Source organism: Scyliorhinus canicula, chromosome 1, assembly GCF_902713615.1.
Source record: "Scyliorhinus canicula chromosome 1, sScyCan1.1, whole genome shotgun sequence".
In the NCBI taxonomy this organism is placed as follows: Eukaryota; Metazoa; Chordata; class Chondrichthyes; order Carcharhiniformes; family Scyliorhinidae; genus Scyliorhinus; species Scyliorhinus canicula.
Genome location: NC_052146.1, coordinates 2,517,495 through 2,536,438, shown reverse-complemented (window position 1 = coordinate 2,536,438; position 18,944 = coordinate 2,517,495). Strand labels below are relative to the sequence as shown.

Here is an 18,944-nt window from a genome sequence, read left to right as displayed (position 1 = left end):
TCTTGCTCATGTATTTGCTTTGTTTTACCCCTTGTCCGCACTGTAACCAATCACTGTTTGTCGATGTATTATTTGTCAATGTTCTCTGTTGATTGTTCTTTTAGTCTACTATGTACTGTGTACGTTCCCTCGGCCGCAGAAAAATACTTTTCACTCTACTTCGCTACATATGACAATAAATCAAATCAAATCTGACACTCTAAAAGCAAAACTCTGCCGCATCCCCCAACTGCGGTGGTTCCAACGATCTCCACACCGATAGAATTCGCCGCAGGGCAATCAGAGTGGCAAAGACCACAACATGCTGGCCCCTATCCCTCCAGTAGCCCCAACACTCCGAAGATCGCCACCAGCGGGCATGACGACATTTCCCCCCGCCCCCCCACCACACGATCTCCGACAGTGCTTCAAAAATTGGGGTCCAAAAGCCCCCAATTCCCAGACATGATTTGCTGGCCCCCCCTCCTCATCTCTCGCTCTTATCCTCTACCTCTGGCCCGATGCACCACTTTAAACTGTACCTGTATCATCTAGTACAGGATGATGTCACATTCACCCAGTGCATAATTTCACTCCAGACCCCATCTCAATTCCCAGCTCTTCCTCCCATGTTCGCTTTATTTCATCGATTGGCACCTTCCCCATATCCACCAACTACCCGTAAATGTCAGCAATCTTCCCATCCCCCAGCTCGTCCAGTGTTAGCAACCTGTGCAGCAAGGAATGCTCCGGCAGTTGAGAGTACGAGGGCAGCACCTTCTACACAAAGTCAATCACCTGCTGAACTCACTTCCCCTCAGCAACTGGCATCACCCATGTATCTCTCCCAACCCTCCATCCATGAACTGATCCTTAACCCACTCCACCCCTTCACTCTGCCTATGCCTATATGTCGCATCTATCCCCACCAGAGAAAAGTTGTGATTCCTACATATCGGTGCCGGTATCAACATAACCCCCACCCCAAAGTACCGTTCAACCAGGTCCAAACCTTTAGGGATGATGCCAGCACCGGGCTCACAGTGTACTTAACCGGGGAGAATGGGAGGGAGGGACCGTAGCCAGGGCCCTGAGGCACACCCCCGCACACGAAGCCTCCGCCACCTGTACCCACTCTGCCTCCCCCGACCACTACCGCACATTCCCCACATTCACTGCCCAGTAGTATTATAGCAGATATGGGAGCACCAGCCCTCTACCAGCCGTTTTCCCGGTTTTAAAAAAATCTTCTGAATCTGTGGCATCTTGTCTGCCCATACAAATGCCAAATTTCATCTGTCCACTTTTCAGAAGAACACCTTTGGCAGGAATATCAGGAGAGACTGAAAAACAAACAGAAACCTTGGAAGGTCGTTCATCTTGACCGTTTGAACAGTGACAGTAGAGGGCATCCCAGCTCTTCAAATGCCCTTTCACCCCTCCACCAAGCCGACCAGATTCCACTTATGAAGTGTAGCTGGCCCAATCGTGGGCCACCTAAGTACCCAAATATCTAAACCTGATTTCAGCCAGCCTGAATGGGAGGGCACCAACATTTGCTCTCTGGCATGATATGCAGATATGCACTTAATGAGATACAGACAGGCAGCTAATGAACACAGAACAGAAAAGGACATAACCAATCAGCAGGCAGAACACTTGGGGGTGGTTTCCCACTATAAAAGGCATGAGACACTCACACTCCGTCTCTTTCTACTTGGGACATTTACAGAGTGGGTCCGGTGTATATATCACGTAACGCATACAGCACGTGGCTAAGAGCTAGTCTGGTTCAGTCTAGATAGAGAAATCACATCTAGGTTAGTAGAGAGTCTGTAACGCATACAGCATGTGGCTAAGAGCTAGTCTGGTTCAGTCAGACAGAGAGATCACACTGAGATTAGCAGAGAGTCGAACTCACAGAGAACTGTGCTAACTGTGTGACAGGTTCAATAAATCAAATTGAACTAACTTCAAGGTCTGGAGTCTATTTCAGTTATAGCTGCATCCAGTTGCAGCCCATGTTATCTCAGTGTGCTTAACATGACATGGTACCAGTGGACTGCAATCCCTAGGTGATTTACCTCAACCTGTTCCGTGACAACCAGCAACGGCATCTGGGCACCATGGAGAAGATCCAGGCTCCTCAACTGCTGCAGACCTCCGTCAATCTCAGTGCCAACTGGCGGACTTTCAAGCAAAGGTTGCTGTTGTATATCTAAGCCTCAGACCTTGAGGGTGCGTCTGATACAAGAAAGATCGCACTTCTCCTCTCAACTGCGGGGGATGAAGCCATCCAAATCTTTAACTCGTTTAACTTTACCGAAGACCAGGACAAGACAAAGTTTCAGACCATCCTGGACAAGTTTGATAGTCATTGTGAAGTGGACACCAATGAAATCTTCAAGTGCTATGTATTTAAACAATGCCTACAAGGTAAAGAAGAATCTTTCAACTCCTTCCTAACTAATCTCCGTCTACTAGCGCTATCCTACAACTTTGGTGATATTGCTGACTCCATGATCAGGGACCAAATCGTTTTTGGCATTCACCCTGATCCTCTGAGAGCAGCAGCTTTTAAAAATCAAGCATATGACCATGTCAGTCGCGATTGAAACATGTTCAGTGCATGAGCACGTATTTTAAAAAATATAAAAAAACAAAATATCGCTATTCCCAATACAAATTGGCTGAAACTGAAAAACGTGCCTCCCACGAGGCAGAAAGTGTGCAGGCCATCGCCCGGATGCAGGGCCTCAGCCTTGATGGATGCGGCGATTTCACGCGCTCTTCCCGGAGCCCCATTCATGCGAATGGGATAACGAAGCGGCCGATCACCACACTGCGCAGGCGCGAACGTCAGCCGACCGCACTGCGCATGTGCAACGATGCACGGAGCGTAACAACGTCGCGACGTGCCCGAACTGTGGCGCCACCCACTTAAAGAAACACTGCCCTGCAAGAGGCAGGCGCTGTTTAAATTGCGGGAAGCCTGGGCACTATGCAGCCTTGTGCAGGTTTGCACCACCAGTCAAGGGCCAGCGTTCCCAACTCCAACGAAGGCGCGTTCGGAGTGTCCAGCAAGGTTTACAGGATTCTGATTCTGACAGCATTATGGATCGAGAGGACGATTGACTGCTGCCCCCCTACCATGTGGGCATCATCATCATACGTGAAAATGCCTCACCGACGTCATCACAGAGCCTGCCCATCCTCACTGTGCATTCTGCAGACGAATAGCGTACAGTGATGCAAGTAAATCAATGCTCTATCCAGTTCAAGCTGGACACAAGTACTTTTGCCAATCTCCTTTCACAGGCCGATTTCAACCGCATCAAGCAGCCACCCAAGCTCCTTCCAGCAGCCTGCCAGCTCCTGGACTATAACGGCAATGCCATCACAGCACTGGGATCCTGCCATCTGCTTGTCTCCAACAGGAGCATTCACGCAAGGCTAAGGTTTGAAATCGTCAAGCCAGACAGGGCCTCCCTGTTCAGCGCACATGTATGCAAGCAGCTAAACATAAGAACATAAGAACTAGGAGCAGGAGTAGGCCATCTGGCCCCTCGAGCCTGCTCCGCCATTTAATGAGATCATGGCTGATCTTTTGTGGACTCAGCTCCACTTTCCGGCCCGAACACCATAACCCTTAATCCCTTTTTTCTTCAAAAAACTATCTATCTTTATTTAAAAAACATTTAATGAAGGAGCCTCAACTGCTTCACTGGGCAAGGAATTCCATAGATTCACAACCCTTTGGGTGAAGAAGTTCCTCCTAAACTCAGTCCTAAATCTACTTCCCCTTATTTTGAAGCTATGTCCCCTAGTTCTGCTTTCACCCGCCAGTGGAAACAACCTGCCCGCATCTATCCTATCTATTCCCTTCATAATTTTAAATGTTTGTATAAGATCCCCCCTCATCCTTCTAAATTCCAACGAGTACAGTCCCAGTCTACTCAACCTCTCCTCGTAATCCAACCCCTTCAGCTCTGGGATTAACCTCGTGAATCTCCTCTGCACACCCTCCAGTGCCAGTATGTCCTTTCTCAAGTAAGGAGACCAAAACTGAACACAATACTCCAGGTGTGGCCTCACTAACACCTTATACAATTTGCAGCATAACCTCCCTAGTCTTAAACTCCATCCCTCTAGCAATGAAGGACAAAATTCCATTTGCCTTCTTAATCACCTGTTGCACCTGTAAACCAACTTTCTGTGACTCATGCACTAGCACACCCAGGTCTCTATGAACAGCGGCATGCTTTAATATTTTATCGTTTAAATAATAATCCCGTTTGCTGTTATTCCTACCAAAATGGATAACCTCACATTTGTCAACGTTGTATTCCATCTGCCAGACCCGAGCCCATTCACTTAACCTATCCAAATCCCTCTGCAGACTTCCAGTATCCTCTGCACTTTTCACTGATTCTTAAGCGGGACAAGAACCCGGAACTGTGTGGGTCCTACAGGCCGATCACCCTGTTGAATGTAGATGCCAAGTTGTTGGCCAAAATCTTGCCCTCTAGAATCGAGGATTGTGTTCCGGACGTTATCGGGGAGGACCAGATGGGGTTTGTCAAGGGCAGGCAGTTGGTGGCCAATGTAAGAAGGCTGTTAAATGTGATCATTATGCCCCCGGAAGGTAGGGAGGTGGAGGTAGTGATCGCAATGGATGCAGAAAAGTCTTTTGATCGGGTAGAATGGGACTATCTGTGGGAGATACGGGGGCGGTTCGCATTCGGGATGGGCTTTATTGATTGGGTCAGGTTACTGTATCAGGCCCCTGTGGCAAGAGTACGGACGAATAGGACATCATCAGACTATTTTAGACTGCACCGGGATGCCCCCTCTCCCCACTGTTGATTGCGCTGGCTACAGAGCCGTTGGTCTGGGGGAGGATGGTGGAGCACAAGGTTTCACTCTGTGCAGATGACCTTCTGTATGTTTCGGACCCAATAGAGGGGATGGAAGAAATCATGAGGACTCGAGGGGAATTTGGCCGGTTTTCGAGGTATAAGCTTAATATGGGAAAGATTGAGATAGAACATACAGTGCAGGAGGCCATTCGGCCCGTTGCGTCTGCACCAACCCACTTAAGCCCTCTCTTCCACCCTATCCCCGTAACCCAATAACCCCTCCTAACCTTTTTGGACACTAAGGGCAATTTAGATGGCCAATCCACCTAACCTGCACGTCTTTGGACTGTGGGAGGAAACCGGAGCACCCGGCGGAAACCCACGTGGACACGGGGAGAACGTGCAGACTCTGCACAGACACTGACCCAGCGGGGAATCGAACCTGGGACCCTGGAGCTGTGGAGCCACAGTGCTAGCCACTTGTGCTACTGTGCTGCCCTGTTTGTGGTCCAGGCGTGGGGACATGAGAGGTGACTGGGCGAGCTGTCGTTTAGGTTAGTAGAAGGAAGCTTTAGGTACCTAGGCATCCATGTGGCGCGGGAATGGGACCGGCTGCATAAAATGAATCTGGCCCGGCTGGTGGACCAAGTGAAGGACGATTTTCGGAGATGTGACGCGTTCCATTGTCTCTGGCTGGAGGGTGCCAACAGTGACGATGACGGTCCTCCCGAGGTTCCTATTTGTATTTCAGTATCTACCCATCTTTATTCCGCAATCTTTTTTTAAGCAGGTCAACAAGTGATCACGGGCTTCGTCTGGGCGGAATAAGGATGCTGATGCTTGAGCGGAGTCAGGGAGGGGGCGGGCTGCGCTGCCAAATTTTAGCAACTATTACTGGGCAGCTAATATAGCCATGATCAGGAAGTGGGTGGTGGGGGAGGGGTCGGCATGGGTGCTTATGGAGGCGGCTTCATGTAAGGACACCAGTTTGGGGCCGTTGGTAACTGCGCCTCTGCCATTCCTGCCGGCACAATACTCCACCAGTCCAGTGATGGTGGGGCCCGAGAGTTTGGGGCCAGTGGAGGCGGCATGTGGGAGCAGTGGGAGCATAATCACCGGTTATGGCGGAGAGCGGGGATTGAGAGGATGGGGGATATGTTCATAGAGGGGAGCTTTCCGAGTATGTGGGCGTTGGAGGAAAAGTTTGGGTTGGCGAGGGAAACAACTTCAGGTACCTGCAGGTGCGGGACTTTCTTCGTAAACAGGTGTCAACCTTCCCGCTCCTACCGCTAAGGTGGATTCAGGACAGGGTAGTTTCCAGAGGGTGGGTAGGAGAAGGGAGCGTCTCGGGCATTTACAAGGAGCTTATGGGGTTGGAGGAGACACAGACCAAGGAGCTGAAGTGCAAGTGGGAGGAGGAGCTGTGAGGTGAGATAGAGGATAGTATATGGGCAGACGCGTTGTGTAGAGTCAACGCATCCGCAACATGGGCCAGGCTCAGCCTGATACAATTTAACGTTGTTCACCGGGCTCACATGACAGTGGCCCGGACGAGCAGATTCTCTGGGGTGGAGGACAGGTGCGCAAAAAGTCCGGGAGGACCGGCGAACCATATCCACATGTTTTGGACATGTCCAAAGCTTAGGAGATTTTGGCAGGGGTTTGCGAACGTCATGTCCATGGTGTTAAAATCAAGGGTGGCGCTGAGTCCAGAGGTGGCGATTTTCGGGGTGTCAGAAGATCTGGGAATCCAGGAGAAGAAATAGGCAGATGCTCTGGCCTTTGCTTTCCTGGTAGCCCGGAGACGAATACTATTAGCTTGGAGGGACTCAAAGCCCCCGAAGTCAGAGACCTGGCTATCGGACATGGCTAGCTTTCTCTGTCTGGAGAAAATCAAGGTCGCCTTAAGAGGGTCAATGTTAGCGTTCAACCGGAGGTGGCAGCCGTTCGTCGACTTCTTTGCGGGAAATTAATTGTCGGGGGGTGGGGGAGTAGTTTAGATTAGAGTAGGGGGTCAATAAGGGCAAGAGGTAAAAGCTTTTGCACTATGTTTATGGTTTCATGTATATTGTTTATTTTGTTGTTGTTACTATACCAAAAATACCTCAATAAATGTTTATTAAAAAAAAATAAAAATGCACTCCAACTCAAAAGTTAAGCTCAATATAACATAGTTATACAGTGTGCTCAACATCAACTTGCACCATCCTGAGCGAAAAGATCACCAGGTCTGATCCAACACTATGTTTAATTCCCCCCCCCCCCCCCCCCCCCATGCGCTACACAATAGACAAACAAAGAGGTGCAACAGTACCCAGACAGAGCTTCACAGGAAAAACATATCCATTCTGTCTGCGCAATATTGGTCTCCAAACATAAGAACCACTGCAACAGCCTGAAAACCGTATATCTGCATCATGGCTGTGATGATATTCTGGATAGGTTAAAGTAGAATGATAGAAGGATGAATTAAAAAACAATTCAGACATTAAATTCAAAGGGTCAGAGAAGCCAAAGTCTGCATTTACCTGAAACATTAGATGCCAAAGAATTTGGACTGCTCGAAGATCTGCTGAGGTAGAAGCAGTTGTGGGATGAGCCTGCGGATAGCAAATGCACCTGAAATTTAGAAAAGTAATTTAAGTGTAAAACTTTGTTCTACACAAAAATAATTGCATAAAGTAATTTTAAATTACTTGAACACTGTTCTTTCAATTTCCTCTCGGACTATGAATTTTGCTGACTAGATTGTATGAATTGCCCAGACTTTCCCAGAGTTGCTGGTGGTGGGCCTTCTTGAACTTCCAAAATCCTTTTGATGGTGTTAGGTATGGAATTGACAAGTTTGATGACATTTTAATTGTGTATTTGAATTACCGAAGTAACATGCACGAGTACAGGTTTCTTTCAATTTACATCAAGAAAAATATGTCATAAAATTGATTACATTTGTAAAACACGCCTATTTCTTGAACATAGAACCCATAATTTCTGGGAAAACAGAAACATAAGAACAGGAGTAGGCCATCAAGGCTGCTCCACCATTCAATATGGTCAAGGCTGATCATCCACTTTGACATCTTTTCCCTCACACTATTCCAATATCCCTTTATGTCACCAGTATTTAAAAACCCATCAATCTGCTTTAAACATGCTCGATAATTGGACTTCCAATCCTCTGGCGCAGAGAATTCTAAAGATTTACAACCCTCTGAGTTAAGATGCTTCTCCTCATATCAGAAGTAAGTGGCTTCCCCCATTTTGAAAATAAAATCCCTGGTTCACGACAAACCAATCATAAGTCCATAAGACATAGGAGCAGAATTAGGCCACTCGGCCCATTGAGTCTGCTCCGCCATTCAATCATGGCTGATATTTTCTCATCCCCATTCTCCTGCCTTCTCCCCATAGCCCCTGACCCCCTTATTAATCAAGAACCTATCTATCTCTGTCTTAAAGACACTCCGTGATTTGGCATCCACAGCCTTCTAGCACGGTAGCATTGTGGTTAGCACAATTGCTTCACAGCTCCAGGGTCCCAGGTTCATTCCTGGCTTGGGTCACTGTCTGTGCGGAGTCTGCAAGTTCTCCCTGTGTGTGCATGGGTTTCCTCCGGGTGCTCCGGTTTCCTCCCACAGTCCAAAGATGTGCGGGTTAGGTGGATTGGCCATGCTAAATTGTCCTTAGTGTCCAAAATTGCCCTTAGTGTTACTGGGTAATGGGGATAGGGTGGAGGTGTGGGCTTGGGTAGGGTGCTCTGTCCAAGAGCCAGTGCAGACTCGATGGGCCAAATGGCCTCCTTCTGCACTGTAAATTCTATGATTCTACGGCAAAGAGTTCCACAGATTCACCACCCTCTGGCTGAAGAAATTCCTCCTCACCTCTGCTTTAAAGGATCGTCCCTTCAGTCTGAGATTGTGTCGTCTGGCTCTAGTTTTTCCTACGTGGAAACATCCTCTCCACGTCCACTCTATCCAGTCCTCGCAGTATCCTGTAAGTTTCAATAAAATCCCCCCTCATTCTTCTAAATGCCAACGAGTACAGACCCAGAGTCCTCAACCATTCCTCCTACGACAAGCTCTTCATTCCAGGGATCATTCTTGTGAACCTCCTCTGGACCCTTTCCAAGGCCAGCACATCCTGCCTTAGATACAGGGCCCAAAACCGCTCACCATACTCCAAATCGTGTCTGACCAGAGTCTTATACAGCCTCAGAAGTACATCCCTGCTCTTGTATTCTAGCACTCTCGACATGAATGTTAACAGTGCATTTGCCTTCTTAACTGCCGACTGAACCTGCACGTCAACCTTAAGAGAATCTTGATACGGATTCCCAAGTCCCTTTGTGCTTCTGATTTCCCAAACATTTCCCGATTTAGAAAATAGTCTATGTCTAAATTCCTCCTTCCAAAGTGCATGACCTCACACTTTCCCACATTGTATTCCATCTGCCACTTCTTTGCCCACTCTCCCAGCTTGTCCAAGTCCTTCTGCAGCCCCCTGCTTTCTCAATACTACCTGTCCCTCTACAGATCTTTGTATGATCTGAAACTTAGCAACAATGCCTTCAGTTCCTTCTTCCAGATTGTTAATGTACATTGTGAAAAGTTGTGATCTCAACTCCAGTCACCGGCTGCCATCCTGAAAAAGATCCCTTTCTCCCCACTCTCTGTCTTCTGCCAGTCAGCCAGGGAGAACTATCTTACCCGTATCTACCCTGTCTATCCCTTTAAGCATTTTGTAGGTTTCAATGAGATTACCCCTCATTCTTTGAAATTCTAGAGAATACAGGCCCAGTTTCTCCAATCTCATCATGGGATAGTCCCGCCATCCCCGAAACAAGTCTGGTGAACTTTCATTACGTTCATTCGATGGCAATAATCTCCTTTCTGAGATAAGGGGACCAAAACTGCACAGTACTCAGGTGAGGTCTAACCAAGCATGTGTACAATTGAAGCAAGACTTAGTTACTCCTGTACACAAATACTCTTATGATAAAGGCTGATATGCCATTGGCCTTCTTAATTGCTTGCTGCACCTGGATGTTAGCTTTGTGTAGCTGACAAGGCCACCCAGGCCTATTGTACATCGACACTTTCTAATCTCTCACCATTTAAAGAAATATTCTGCACATCCGCTCCTCCTACCAAATTGGAGAACTTCACATTATATTGCATCTGTCGGTAGAATGATGGGGTGTAGATTAATTTGTTCTTAATCTAGGACAAAAGTTCGGCACAACATCGTGGGCCAAAGGGCCTGTTCTGTGCTGTATTCTGTGCTGTATTTTTCTATGTTCTAGTCCACTCACCAAGTCTGCCCGACTCTTTTTTAAAATAAATTTAGAGTACCCAATTCCTTTTTTCCAATTAAGGGGCAATTTATCGTTGCCAATCCGCCTACCCTGCACATTTTTGGGTTGTGGGGGCGAAACCCACGCAAACATGGAGAGAATGTGCAAACTCCACACGGACAGTGACCCGGGGCCGGGATCGAACCTGGGACCTCGGTGCTGTGAGGCAGCAGTGCTAACCACTGCACCACCGTTGACAATACCACCTCCATTTCTCATGATCACATTCAATAACCTCCAGACACCAGCCGACACCTGCTGCCCCTTCACGAACCCGGTCTGATTCTCTCCTATCACCCCGGCACATAATCATCTATACGCGTCATCAGCACCTTCGTCAATATTTTTGCATCCAGTTCAACAACGAAATCAGGCAGTTAGAATTAGAACAGTACAGCACAGAACAGGCCCTTCGGCCCTCAATGTTGTGCCGAGCAATGATCACCCTACTCAAGTTTCCGATGGTGATGGGGTAGGTGCAGGGGTTTGAGGTGCTGTTGGGGCTGAGGGAGGTAATAATCTGCATTAATCATCTTTACTTTTTTTTTCAAAAATTCCTTTATCAGAGTTACAAAGCCAGAGCTCAGAGTGTGGACAGGGACAAATCCCTAATCCAGCTCCTTGCCTGCTCCAAAAACCAATTCAAATTGAATCCAATTCATGGTCCCCACAAGAGAGACATACCAGATCCAGGCATTACACCTGACCTCATGCTCATCTTAGCCAAAAGGCCGAGAAGCGAGATTAATTATCTTTATTAGTGTCACAAGTTGGCTTACATTAACACCGCAATGAAGTTACTGTACGGCGCCTGTTCGGGTGCACTGAGGCAGAATTCAGAATGCCCAATTCACCTAACAAGCACTTTCAGGACTTGTGGGAGGAAACCGGAGCACCCGGAGGAAACCCATGCAGACACGGGGAGAACGTGCAGACTCCGCACAGACAGTGACCCGAGACCGGGAATCGAACCTGGGACCCTGGCGCTATGAAGCAACAGTGCTAACCACTATGCTACCATGCCGCCCATGCAGATACTGCAAAGGCAATGCAATTTGACAATATCTCGGCAATTGTGCTCCAGAACTTGCTGCACCCATGCCAAAGTGTTCCAGTACGGCTCAGCTGCTTTCGGCTTCCATCTTAGTGACCTGTGCCCTCCATCCACCTCAGGAGATCGGTCGAAGACCCCATACCCCAGTAACTTCTCAAACATCTTCACCACATATTGCGTGGCCTACGTTTCCTAAATCCCCTCAGGCAGACCCACAATCAGAAGAATCTGCCTCATCAAGCGATTCTCCAAGTTATCCACCTTCGCTCTTAACATCTTCTGGCCCTCCGCCACCAGCACAATTTCTGCCTCCAACGAAGCCAACCGATCCTCGTGGTCCGCTACAGATTCCTCCACCTTCTGGAACGATGCATGCTGCGCCTTCAGCCTTTGCTCCACTCTCTCTATGGCTGCCTGGATCGGCCTGGTCCCTCTGGTCAGGTACTCCGAGATCTCCTTTCTACAATTGCTCAAACTTAGTCGTCAGAAACTCAACCAACTGTTCTGTGGACCACTGAGCAGGCAACGACGCCACAGAGTTTTCCGCCATCTTTCCCTCTGTCGCAATTTGAGAGCGCTCCTAGTCTGACTGTTGCCCCTCACTTGTTGCACTCCTCTTTTGATAGACCCCAGACATGCTGTACCGAAGAATTCTTAGTCCCTTATACTTAAACACTTTCCACCTGGGTAACTCTTTCCGAAAAGGGCGAAAAGTCTCAAAACAATTCCACTTTGAGCAGAAGCCACCTAATGTACGACCACAAGGCCGCCACTGGTACCCGCAATAATTATTTAAAAGCTAACCATTGCCTGTGTACCATCATACCTGTTAATGTACTTTCCCAATCCCAATGTACACACCCCTGTCAGCATCAACGGGGCCGAGGTGGAGATGGTTAACAGCTTCAAATTCCTAGAGGTGCACATCACCAAAAATCTGTCCTGGTCCACCCACATCGACGCTATCACCAAGGAAGCACAACAGCGCCTATACTTCTTCAGGAAACTAAGGAAATTCAGCATGTCCACATTAACTCTTACCAACTTTTACACCATAGAAAGCACCCTAATTGGCTGCATCACAGCCTGGTATGGCAACTGCTCGGCCCAAGACCGCAAGAAACTTCAGAAAGTCGAGAACACAGCCCATCTCACGAACCTGCCTCCCATCCATTGACTCTATCCACACCTCACACTGCCTGGGGAAAGCGGGCAGCATAATCAAAGATCCCTCCCACCCGGCTTACTCACTCTTCCAACTTCTTCCATCAGGCAGGAGATGCAGAAGTCTGGGAACACGCATGAACAGATTCAAAAACAGCTTCTGCCCCACTGTTACCAGACTCCTAAACATAAAACATAAGAACTTACAGTGCAGAAGGAGGCCATTCGGCCCATCGAGTCTGCACCCTCTTATGGACTGAACTGATGTTGGTGTCTATGTATTTACAGTGTATACCTTGTGTTGCCCTATTATGTATTTTCTTTTTATTTTATTTTCTTTTCATGTACTTAAGGATCCATTTGAGCTGCTCGCAGAAAAATAAACAAAATCCAATCCAATCCACATCAGCCAATTTGTCCTTCATACCTTTGCAGTTTTCTCTGTTCAAATTTAACACCCTGGCTTCAGCTTGAACTACTCACTTTCAAACATAATGTAAATTCCTATCATATTATGATTCCTCATCCCTAAAGATTCTTTTACAAGATTATTAATTAGTTAAACATAGAGCTATGGTTGATTCTTGTTTCTATTAAGCTCTAGATACATTGACAAATCTCATCAAACCTAGCTTATAAACAGCTGTGTTTAATGCTTCAGAAAGTACCACCACCAGTCAATACTTCACAGCGCAGGGTAATTAAATATTCATTGACAGCTTTTCACCATTAAATAGAAAATACAAGGTGCAAATAAGTAATAACAGAATTCATGAATATTCAGAGAAAACTGCTTCGCTGGCTAGGCCAGCATTCATTGCCCATCCCTAATTGCCCTTGAGGTGGTGAGCTGCCTTCTTTAACCGCTGCAGTCCATGTGGTGCAGGTACACCGACAGGGCTGTTACGGAGGGAGTTCCTAGATTTTGACCCTATACAAGTCTGTGTAAAGCAGACAACCAAGATCATCAAACTAGATTTGTATTGGATCAGGGCAAGTTTCATGGTTTTCAGTAATGCCAATAGATGGAGCATTCTGCTAATACACCCAGCAGGGATAAATTCCAACCTGCAGTATACAACACTGAATCAAAGCAGCAATTACTCAAGCGATGAAACTTCATGATCAATCAGCTCACTCTCCAAATTGGAGAGAACGGCAACAAGAAACAATTAAGGTTTAATCAGTAAAATATATATTTTTTAAGGATTTGGTTTGTTGTGGTGCAAATTTGTGTAAATTAAAGAAACATCAAATCAACAGCTGAGAATTACAATAGACTATCAAAAACCTTCAGAGGTAGTTCTCTACTTTGAAGGTGTAAATAAGCAATAACAGCTACAGAATTCATGAATATTCAGAGAAAACTGGTGGAAGAGGAACTTTAATAATATAAACACTTACATCTTCTGGTGTTTCAGTCTCCTGTGACTGCCCACATCCTTGTGGCTGCATTCTCTCCAATCCAGCTCCAGTTGCACATTTTGATTTCTGATTCTTCTGTTTAACTTTCTGTGCCCATGAGGTCAAACTTTTAAAAATTAAAATTAATTGAATGCTGTCAGACATGCCCATGAAAACTCAGTTAAACTATCCATAATCAGAGACTCTGTTTTCTACCTTAGGACATGTTGAGTTCAATTTTCCTGTGTAATCTAACCCAGAATCAGTGAGGATCACAGCAAAGAACAAGGGAAAGCTGGGCTGGTGACACCTACTGTTTTAAAATTCTGGATTTTAAAATTCTCATCCTTGTTTCAAGTACCTCCATGACCTTGCCCCTCCCTAGTTTTGTAATCTCCTCCAGCTCCAGAACCCTCCAGGAACCTATAATTCTAGCTTTTTAAAAGAATAATAATAAATTTAGAATACCCAATTCTTTTTTTTCCAATTAACGGGCAATTTACCGATCGCTTTGCTGAGCACCTTCGGTCTGTGCGCATTCAGGACCTGACCTTCCCGCTGCTTGACATTTTAACAAAAGACCCTGCTCCCATGCCCACATGTCTGTCCTTGGCCTGCTGCAATGTTGTTCCAGTGAAGCTCAATGCAAACTGGAGGAACAGCATCTCATCTTCCCGTTCGGCATGCCACAGCCTTCTGGTATCAACATCGAATTCAACAACTTCAGATGATCAGCTCTACCCCCACCTCAACCCCCTTTGTTTTCATTCCATTTTATTTAACAGCCCCCCCCCCACTATCTTATCCCCCTCACCTTACCTTTTCTCCCCAATGCTTCTCCCTCCCTCCCTCCCCCCCCCCCCCCCCCCCCCCCAACATCTGGCACAGCTTACCCTCTGATTTTAGTTTCTCTGCTGTTTGGCCTTTCCCACCTTTCATTCTCTCTGGGGACTGCCATTAATAATAATAAGCACTCTTTTCCCTTGGTTTCTGTGGCTATGACTCATCTTTCATCCCCTCACCCCACAGTATAAATATCTCCCACTTCCTATGTCTTTTAGCTTTGACAAAGGGTCATCTGGACTCAAAATGTGAGCTCTTTTCTCTCCCTACAGACGCTGCCAGACCTGCTGAGATTTTCCAGCATTTTCTCTTTTGGTTTCAGGTTCCAGCATCCACAGTAATTTGTTTTTACCCTGTACATCTTTGGGTTGTGGGGGTGAGAGCCACGCAGACACAGAGAAGGTGTAAACTTCACACGGATAGTGATCCGGGGCCGGGATCGAACCCGCTACCGTGTTGCCCCATGCATCCCTGATTTTAATCGATCTACTATTTGCAGCTTCGTCGTCGCCGTCATCATCATCGTTTATTGACACGAGGAGGCTTCAATGAAGTTACTGTGAAATCTACCTACATTCCGGCGCCTGTTCAGGGACACCAGTACGGGAATTGAACCCGCGCTGCTTGCCTTGTTCTGCATTACAAGCCAGCTGTTTAGCCCACTGTGCTAAACCAGCCCCATGTTTAGCCCCTGTGCTAAACCAGCCACTATAGTGGTAGTTAAGAGAGCAGACAGGCATTTCTGCGGCTGTAGACGTAACTCCAGGATGGTAGATTCCCTCCCTAGTTCCAGAGTCAAGGACGTCCATAGCAGCTCAAGGACATTCTTTTGGGGCAGGGTGAACAGCCAGAGGTCATGGTTCATATTGGGACCAATGACACAGGTGGGAAAAGGGATGAGATCCTGAAAGCAGATTTCATGGAGTTAGGAGGACATTTAAAAAGCAGGACCTCAAGAGCAGTCATTTCAGAATTACTTCCAGTGTCACGTGCTAGGCGAGCATCAGAATAGAAAGATTGAGCAATTCAACAAATAGGGCGGCACGGTGGCACAGTGGTTATCACTGCTGCCTCAGCGCCAGGCACAATTCCGGCCTCGGGCGACTGTGTCTGGAGTTTGTACTTTCTCCCGGTGTCTGCATGGGTTTCCTCTGGGTGCTCCGGTTTCCTTCCACAGTCCAAAAATGTGCAGATTAGGTGGATTGGCCATGCTAAATTGCCCCTTAGTGTTCAAAAGGTTAGGTTGGGTTACAGGGATTGGGTGGAGGCATGGGCTTAAGTAGAGTGCTCTTTCCAAGGGCCGGTGCAGACTCGTTGGGCTGAATGGCCTCCTTCTGCACTGTAAAATCTATGTTAGCTGGAGAAATGGAGTAGGAGGGAGAGCTTTAAATTTCGGAGGCATTTGGACCGGTTTTGGAAAAGGTGGGACCTGTACAAGGACGGGTTACACTTTAATAGGATTGGGACGTCACGGAGAGGTTTGAGAATCGTATCACGGTAAATAGGAAAGTTTGATAGAATTAGAGTAAGCGATTATAAGAGGTCAGAGCAAGGGGAAAGTAAAACAAGCTTGAATTCACATGTAAGCGAACGCACAGATTGTGGTTAATGAGATTGGTGAACTACAGGCACAGGCTGAAAAATGAAATGATGATATTATTGCTGGAACAGAGACCTAGCTCAAGGAAGGGCAGGGATGGGCATTAAATATTCCTGGGTGCAAGATGTTTAGGAGACAGGAAAAGAAGAAAGTGGGAAGAGGTTGCAGTGTTGATGAAAGATGGTATTAGATGGTTGGGGCGGCACGGTGGCACAGTGGTTAGCACTGCTGCCTCACAGCACCAGGGACCCAGGTTCAATTCTGCCCCTGGGTGACCGTGAGGAATTTACACATTCTCCCAGTGTCTGCGTGGGTTATCTTCAGGTGCTCCAGTTTCCTCCCATAGTCCAAATATGTGCTGGTTAGGTGGATTGGCCATGATGAATTACCCCTTAGTGTCCAACGGTTAGGTGGGGTTACTGGGTTCCAGGGATGGGGTGGGGCAGTGGACCTGGGTGGTGTACTCTTTCGGAGGGTAAGTGCAGACTTGATGGGCCAAATGGCCTCCTTCTGCACTGTAGTGATTCTGTGATACAGTACTGGAGAGAGAGTGTGTTCTAGAAGAGTCATGGGTAGAAACCGTCTGGCTAGAGGCAAGGAATGAAAAAGGTCCAATTGATCAGTGTAGTATCTAGAACACCAACTAGTGGAAGGATGTTAAAGTTTAAACAGTTCAGTTGAACTTGGATCCTAGCAACAGGCGGAGGAAATACCAAGCACCGAGCATGTGAGGACACCAAGCATCAAGACGAGGGTGAGGCGGCTGCCACAAATACCAAGCAGGCATGGGTGAGGCAGGGAGCAGAAGAGCGAGGCCCTGAGGCAAGGGAGAAGTGACCGAAGCAAGCTCCAGGCAGGCTTGGGTAAAGTGGGCATCAGGGGAATGAGTCCTCAAGGTGAGGGAGAGCCAGCCATCTCGAGCACCAGGTGTACGTGAGGCAGCAGAGAGGACACCAGTCCAGCAGCACGATGCAGCGGGCAGAGGTGAGGCAGCAGAACGGGAGTACCCAGAGACAAGGGAGCAGAATAGGTGGACAACCACAGCGGAACAGCAAAGCGAACTGAGAATGCCAGTGAGTGTTGTAGGAAATCCATGAACAGAATCACAGCTTCATTCAAGATGTAAGCTTGGATTTCTGCAAAGTAATTACAGACATGTTTTTACAAGTGAAGAAGCAGTGATCAAATGTATTTTCGTGGCTTCCGCCTTGGTGTTACTGGGGAGGGGGGAGGACAGAAATGAAGGTAAACACAGGGCCCCAGGAACTGTAAATTCACCCTTGGTTTGGGATTAAGTCAATAGTCACTTAGACATGTGCAGGATAAATAAGGAAAGCCAGCATGGATGCACTGAGGGAAAACCTGCTGGAGTTTTACTGAGGAGGTAATGGATAAGTTTAATACGGTTAATAAGTGCTGTTGATGTGGTGTATATAGATTTTGAAAAGGCATTCGACACAGTGCCATACAACAGACTTGTGAGCAGAATTCTAGCTCATGGAATAAAAGGGAAAGCAGACACTTGGATAAGAAATGAGCTGAGTGACAGGAGAAAGAGAGTAGTGATAAATGGTTGTTTTTGGAAGGTTCCTCAGGGGTCAGTATTGGGACCCTTGTTCTTCCTGATAAAAATTAATGACTTGTACTGTGTTCAGGCATGATTTCAGAATTTGCAGAAGATAACTTTAGTTATCAACTCTGATGAGGATAGTCTTGATATTCATGCTGATGGATGGGCAGGTAATTGGCAGATGAAGTTTAATGCCCTGAAATGTGAGGTGCTTTTGGCAAGCAAAAATATGGAGAGACAGTATAAAATAAAGTGAGAAACTCTAAAGGAGGTGCAGGAAAAAAGGAACCTTGGTGCATGTTTTTAAAATTCATTTTACAGGATGTAGGTGTTGCTGGCATGGCCAGCATTTATTGCTCTTGAGAAGGTGGTGGTGAGCGCCATCTTGAACAGCTGGGGCAGCAGGGTAGCATGGTGGTTAGCATAAATGCTTCACAGCTCCAGGGTCCCAGGTTCGATTCCCGGCTGGGTCACTGTCTGTGTGGAGTCTGCACGTCCTCCCCCTGTGTGCGTGGGTTTCCTCCGGGTGCTCCGGTTTCCTCCCACAGTCCAAAGATGTGCGGGTTAGGTGGATTGGCCATGCTAAATTGCCCGTAGTGTCCTAATAAAAGTAAGGTTAAGGGGGGGTTGTTGGGTTACGGGTATAGGGTGGATACGTGGGTTTGAGTAGGGTGATCATGGCTCGGCACAACATTGAGGGCTGAAGGGCCTGTTCTGTGCTGTACTGTTCTATGTTCTATGTCTAGCTGCAATCTCTGTGGTGTAGCTACATCCCCTTTGCTGTTAGGGAAGGAGTTCCAGGATTTTAGCCTGGCGACAGCAAAGGAACAGCAATATATTTCCAAGTCAGGAAGGTGTGTGAATTCGAGGGGAAATTCCAGGTGATGGTGTTCCCATGCCTGCTGTCCTTGTCCTTCTAGATAGTAGCGGCTGTGGGTTTGGAAGATGCTGCCTGAGGAACGTTAGTGAGTTCCTGCAGTGCATCTTGTAGACTGTACACACTCCTGGCACTGTTCGTCAGGGGTACAGGAAGTGAACGCTGTGAAAGGGATGCCAATCAAACTGGCTGCTTTGACCTGGATGGTATCAAGTTTCTCGCGTGTTGTTGGAGCTGCACT

At 47.3% G+C, this 18,944-nt stretch overlaps 1 protein-coding gene across 3 annotated transcripts in view; it reads right to left on the bottom strand.

Moving 5' to 3' along the window:
• The window catches only part of LOC119967675 (M-phase phosphoprotein 9), a 163,934-nt gene that overhangs the window by 120,231 nt on the left and 24,759 nt on the right, over nt 1-18,944 (bottom strand). For all 3 annotated transcript variants that reach the window (XM_038800708.1, XM_038800537.1, XM_038800623.1), the window contains exons 6-7: nt 13,814-13,940; nt 7,367-7,457 (exon numbers count right to left, since the gene is read on the bottom strand). In XM_038800708.1, the coding sequence (XP_038656636.1) occupies nt 7,367-7,457; nt 13,814-13,940 (218 nt within the window). The remainder of the gene's footprint in view (nt 1-7,366; nt 7,458-13,813; nt 13,941-18,944) is intronic.